This window comes from Kryptolebias marmoratus, linkage group LG12, assembly GCF_001649575.2.
Source record: "Kryptolebias marmoratus isolate JLee-2015 linkage group LG12, ASM164957v2, whole genome shotgun sequence".
NCBI lineage: Eukaryota > Metazoa > Chordata > Actinopteri > Cyprinodontiformes > Rivulidae > Kryptolebias > Kryptolebias marmoratus.
In genome coordinates, this window is record NC_051441.1 from 13,633,548 (window position 1) to 13,640,084 (window position 6,537).

At 44.4% G+C, this 6,537-nt stretch overlaps 1 protein-coding gene across 1 annotated transcript; it reads right to left on the reverse strand.

The window, feature by feature from the left end:
• Positions 1-330: 330 nt before the first annotated feature.
• atp6v0ca (ATPase H+ transporting V0 subunit ca) lies at positions 331-5,172 on the reverse strand. The gene is made up of 3 exons (XM_017428065.3): positions 4,876-5,172; positions 2,164-2,347; positions 331-544 (listed from the first exon to the last, which is right to left on the reverse strand). The coding sequence occupies exons 1-3, from the start codon at positions 4,949-4,951 to the stop codon at positions 340-342; spliced, it is 465 nt and encodes a 154-aa protein (XP_017283554.1). The 5' UTR covers positions 4,952-5,172; the 3' UTR covers positions 331-339.
• Positions 5,173-6,537: the final 1,365 nt, after the last annotated feature.

Below are 6,537 nucleotides of genomic sequence, written 5' to 3' on the forward strand. Positions count from 1 at the left end.
ACGCTGATATTCACACTCACGTCACAAACTGGTTACTACATTTACCGAGGGGTGGGAGGACTCTGGATCACTGTACAGCTTTAAGATTTAGACGATATATCAGGCAGGCCCGTCCACACATCAGCTCACGACAAACAGAACATGTTCATGCCCGTTCTGCACGCACAACACCCGACACAACCGGATGGCTTCGAACGATATGAAATGGAGCACGTCTACTGAGAACAAAGCTGTCGAAGGCGACCGACGCGTTTCTGTTGCCATCCCATCCTGTCAGATCCACGGGGGCGGGGTGGGGTGGGCGTCATGGAAGAAAAAAAAAAAAGGGGAGAGCCACGCTTATTTTGTGGACAGGATGAGGGCCACAATGAGGCCGTAGAGACCCAGCACCTCGGCGAAGATCAGGATCAGGATCATGCCCACGAAAAGCCGAGGCTGCTGGGCGGTGCCTCGCACGCCGGCGTCGCCCACGATGCCGATGGCGAACCCGGCCGCCAGGCCACTCAGGCCCACACTCAGACCGGCGCCGAGATGCAGGAAGCTCCTGATGGAGGAGGAGGAGGAGAGAATAAAGTCTGTGAAGTTTACAGTAAAGGTAAAGAAGTAAAGAACACTTGGTTCACCGTCAGCAGAGATTATTAATGTTCTCGCCTGCCTCCCATTTTCACTGCTTTCCTAAAATGTTTTACAGCAGGGGTGTCAAACTCCAGGCCTTCGAGGCTCCGCGGTCCTGGAGGTTTTAGGTTTTTCTGCTCCAACACACCTGATTCAAATGGTCTGATTAGCTCCTCACCAAATCATCAAGTTCTGCAGGAGCACAGCAACAAGTCATCCATTTAAAGCAGGTGTTTTAAAGCAAGAACACGTCTAAAACATGCAGGACAGCGGCCCCCGAGGAATGGAGTTTGACACCTCTGTTTTAGAGGAATTCTAACTACTTTGTAAAACAATGTTGCTTTAGTTTAAAGAGATTTGTGGGAACTTGTTAAAACGCATCCGTCTCAACCAGCGTGGCTCTGGGCTGCAGCCATGACCACCAGCTGCTGAATGCTTTCTGTCAGGCAGCCTCCAGAATGTGTCCAAACCTTAGTTTCCCCAAGTGACTCACATCAACGAGCCGCTTCACTTCTAAACAAATTTTCTCTTAGATTTGTCACTGCTCGGTTTAGTTTCTGTGATTCTACATCTGGGTTATTGTTTTTGCTTGTGTGTGGGAATGTGCGTGCATTTGTACTTTCACACCGCATGTGCTGTTTGCGCTCGCAAACTAAGATGCGCAGCATGAAAAGGTTGTGGTGGAGGTCTTCCCTTCGGCGTCCTCCTCATGACATCAGCGTTACTGTCTGACAGGTGGAACGCTGCAGTCAACCTGAGCGCTTCACGCCACTCGGGGCTCCTAACTGCAGCTGACTGAGCAGAAACAGGTGTGTGATGCCCTTAGATGTCTGGGTTGCACCTGCACCACCTGAAATAATGGCCTACATATTGTTTATTTTACCTACAATCAGAGAAATAACACACACACACACACGTGTGTAACACTCAGTGCAGACAAAGCAATCTAACCAATCCTGTTTGTGTTTTCAGGCAAACATATGAATCATTTTAGGAGCTTAATGCCTGATTTGAATAGAAATGCGGTTTCCTATCATTCAGAAAATATTCGAGGCTACAGCTTCCATGTCCAGGTGTGACCTCACTAAAAAACAAGCTCAAAATGATCATTTTCCTGTGAATTATGGCAAAACATTTTGCTTTGAAACTCTTCAAAAAGCCACATTCAGTCTTTTACTGTCATCAATTTTAACTTGTTAACTGCAGCCTATAAAGTCTGGGATGAAGCTCCAAGGTTTTATTTCTTCCTCTGAGTCTCAAACAGCTAAAACATCAGCTTTAATAGAGGCGTTTGATTAGGCTGCTACTTAATTCTAATTAATCTATAAACCCCCTGCTCTTGTATTTGGCTTTTTTCATTAATAATTAAATATGTCATGAGTTACTGTTCACCTAAAAGTTGTATTTATCCTGTAACACCTTGATAAGAACAGAGTAGTTTGTTTTTTATTAATACATAAAACAGCCTGTACCGACTAATTTTCCCGTTTCGGATGATGCAATGAATGAGCACAAAGAAGGAAAAAAGCGTCTCAGAGGTGGCCTTACTTGTAAAGAGTGACTTTCTCAGAGATGTTGTTCGCTATCAGCACAGCTACCACCAGCCCATAGATGGCGATGATGCCAGCCATGACGACGGGGATGATGGACTTCATGATGAGCTCTGGCCGCATCACAGACATGGCAGCAATGCCCGTGCCGCTCTTTGCCGTTCCATATGCCGCTCCGAGGGCTGAACAAGACAGAGCGAGACAGTCCCCGTTAATTTGTTAGGTTTAATCCCCAGATATGAGTATGGAACGACTTATAAAACAGCTCTAAATATGAGCCCACCCAAAAATAAAATAAAACCACTATGTAGCTTTATTCTGAAGCAGCCAAACATGCCGACGTGTTCAGAACTGCTGCCACAGATCCACTCTAATTACTGCTGCTCATCCGTGTTCAAATCATTTAAAGAGTACCTGCATAATCTACAACAATCCAGCCTGACACAGTCACTCCGTATTAAACCAAGTGAGCATCATCTCTGCTTTCAGGCCTGGCTCCAAATCAAAACTGGGAAAAATAAATAAATAAATAAAAAATGACTGCAGTTCCTCTCACGCCTGTGAATCTGCCACCACGCTGCTTTTACCACAGAAATTTATGCAACCCAACTGTTTAACACTGTTCTCTGTTGTCTGCAGAGCACAGAAATAACAATAAAAAAGCATCATATTAATGTTGATTTACAAACAAGCTTCTTGAGCTGTTAGTTAGCGTTTCAAATGTGTTTTTCAGAGATAAACGACATTACATTGTCACTTTTTCTCTTGCCCTCTGCATACTGAAGTGCTGTTTGATTAGGTGTAATGCTGTAAAACTCAAATTAACCTGCTGAAGCCTTTGAAATGACATAAAATAAACGGCTGATGACAATATTTGATAAAACGACACTCGAGTGTTTCACACTTTTTAAACGCTTGAATCCTAGTTGGGACTCCAAAGGTGGGACGAATGATGTAAAGCTTGGAAATAGTGGCTGAACAGTTCGACCTCCGTCTCCTGACATCCGAGGCGTTCAGGTGACCTGCAGGAGCCCCGTTCTGATGAATGGCCGCTACGCAAACACACAGAGCTAACAGGTGTAGCTGCACCTGGAAAACGCTCAAAACGACCGCTGACTCGTCGTCTGCTTTGACCAAATCCATCCCAGATCACTCATTCTAGTTAAGAAAAATAAAAAGCGTAGAGCTCTGGAGGGGTTATAAACGCTCCAGGTCAACTGATACATGACGCACCCAAACCTTAGATCGATAAAACTCTGGTTTTTCGCGCGTTACGAGTCTAGGTTGTAACAAGAAGGAAAAACTGAGCCTGAAAACCATCCATCAGCTCATCTGTGCTTGCCAGAAGACGAGTTATTTTGTTAAACACAGAGCTCATTAATAAAACAAAATCTCAGTGTCCCATTTGCAGCTCTGCCCAATGTATCGAGAGCATCTGTCTGTTTTTACTTTTTCTTACGCTGTAATTTTAGCAAAAGCAACGATCTGAGCGGTTTTAAAAATCTTTAAAAACTAGTTTTCTTTACTCCCAAATGTTGTCTTCGCACAACATAAATGAGTAAAAGAAACGCGGGCTGACGTTTCTCCAGGATGGAGCAAATACTGAGCTGACATTAGATATAAAACTGTATGAAACACACACAGGAAGAGATGTCAAGTTTGGTCCGTTTTAGTTTAAATTTTGTCAAAGAAACAAGTTATCAGGGATCAGGTTTAACGTCAGCGGCCCAACGTTAAACTTCGTGTCTCGAAGTTACAACACATGGTTTAATGTTGGGATTTATCGCAGCAGAACTGTTTATTTCTAAGGCAAATTCACAATTTGATGCAAAGAGATCAAGCATTAAAGTCCTAATTTTAAGAGCTTGCAGATGCTGTTTTCAAATAAAGTCATTTAAATTAGCTTTTTGTGAATAAAACAATTTGTGTAATGTACTTTATTAATAGTTGGACTTCTGTTTCTTAAAAAGACATTCTTGTTTTACAAAAGGTTTCAAAATGGTGTTATAAAAAATGGGTAGAGAGATTTGTATCGATGTTAAATCAAATAAAACTATATATATATTTTAAAACATAGCTTCTAATTCACCTAGTAGTTTAGTATGGTTAATTATGGTTACATTTGATCGATTTGATTGGCTTTCCTTTGATTTTTGAGTACAGAAACCACAATGCAGGCTTTAAATTATAATTTTATCCTCATTAAATGGAGGCACCATTTAATGGGCCTTACAGGCATGAGTGAATGAATGGGTGAATGAATGAATGTTCCTGTTGGAGGCCTTCATTAACCCCTTCAGTAAAGTGGTGCTCCGCAGACTAACTCGTGAAAATAAAAACACAGCTTTGATTAATGACGACCTTTCCGTGCGACAGATTACACACAGGCTGGCCCAGATGCAGCTGTCAGCTCGGCGAAGGCCCGCATCACCGACCAGCAGCTACAAAATAATAATGTAAAATTTAAAAAACCCCACGATCACAGGCTGAATTTGATCCCGGGCGGAGGAAGCTACGGCGGCTGGGGAGCCCGAACCCTCCCTCCGCCTCTCCCTCCTCCTCCCCGGCAGGTGTGCGAGCCCACCGAGCGGCCTAAAACACGACTACCGAAAAAATAAAATAAAACAAAACAGCTACCGACTTCTGCCCGAGGCGGCTCGGTTAGAAACAGGGGAGAGGTGTCAAGTGAGGCGGCTGCTGGTGTGGTTACCGCTGAAGACCATGGCCGCGGAGGCTCCCATCACAGCGAAGAAAGGCGAGTACTCGGGGATCTCTTCAGAAGACATTCTCGCTCTTCTCCTCGGGCGGCGGAGCTACGCGGCGGGCTCGTTTCTTTTCCTTCGTGCGAGCGACAGAGAGCTCTGTGTGTGTGTGTGTGTGGGGGGGTGCGTGTTTGGAAAGGGGGGGGTCTCCTATCCCACCGTCACCTCTGGACTGGTTTAAACACTGCGAAGCGGCGTTTCCAACAGCTCGAACTCCGGCATAGAGGAGGAAAATGGCGAAACGGGAAAAGTCACGTGACCAAGCATCCCGGAAGAATCCATTCGCGCCAACGCGGCGGGGGGGTGCAGACGTTAGACGTCTACTCGCTGCTTTTTTTGTTTTGTTTTTCTCATATAAATTTCCACTGTAAAGCGCCGTATCAAAAGCGCCATCTGTTAATATATTTTTCACATTCATCATATTTCAAAAAATGTTTGTGATATAACTGCGTGGCGTGTTTTGTACCCCTGAATTATCGTGGTACGTTCTGCTGCAAGTGCACTGACTGCAGCTGAGGCCGGTCGTCGCTACACACGCTGTCATATTAATTATTAGTACGAAATGTTCAGGAAATTCAACCTGAATTTGCGACGGTTCTTTATGACCAAGAACGGAACTCAACATGTCAGTCATAGAACTGGTGTTAAGGTCAAATATGCAAGTTGGAAAGATATTCTGTAGTTATCTGTGTCAAGGTGACACTCCAATGGAAATGGGTGTTCCTGGTGTCCGATAAAGGGATATTTCACACCTCAATTCAGTTTCTGAAAATCTGTCTCTCCCTACATCCGTCAGTAAGTTTAGATAAACGGATGCAGCCCCTTTAAACTATATGGAATAACTCAAACTTAAGATCTTCTACTGTGGGGTTTTGTGCAAAGGCATGTGAGCAGTTATTATCTTACCTGTTGCAGATAGCTCTCTGAGTGGCCTCATTTCGTGTGCCAACGCCAGTCTGACATTATGTTGTGTGGTTATTCATACGTACGGCAATTATTAGGTTATTTGTGAGCACAAAAAGCAGCGTCAGCAGGTAGCAGTAGCCCTTCTGGTTGCAGAAGGAGCTCTTCCTGCGGGAGCATCGTCATATTTGGTCTCCTAAGCTGAGACTGTTTGGCGACACGTCGTGAAAGGCGCATGCGAGGGAGTTTCCAAAATGTCCTGAAACGTCTGTGGGGTGTCCTCAGTTTCCTCTTGTGAGTCGCTGGATTTCTGACCGTGTTTGAAACACTCACGAGACAAGATGGACACTGGAATTGGTCTCAAACTGGTCTGCAAACTACCAGCATATTTTGGCCCAGTTGTCACTGGGAGTTCATGGGAATGTGTCACTCAGTGTGATTCCAAGAGAAAATTTGTGTAATTTACCCCACAATTTTGTCTCCAACTAGTCCCCAAACCGGTGTAGCCCAGTGAGACCTTTAGTGCCACTAAGACTAGCCACCAGCCCATCGGTCCGGTCAGAATAAATCTTTGTTTTTTTCAAAACTGAAAGTCATTCAAGGCGCTACCTATAACACGTTGGATATTGCTTTTGCGTGGCCTCTTCCCAAAACCCCACTGCAACGTGTGAAACAAAAACCAGGATCTTTTTGATTTAATTCTTTAC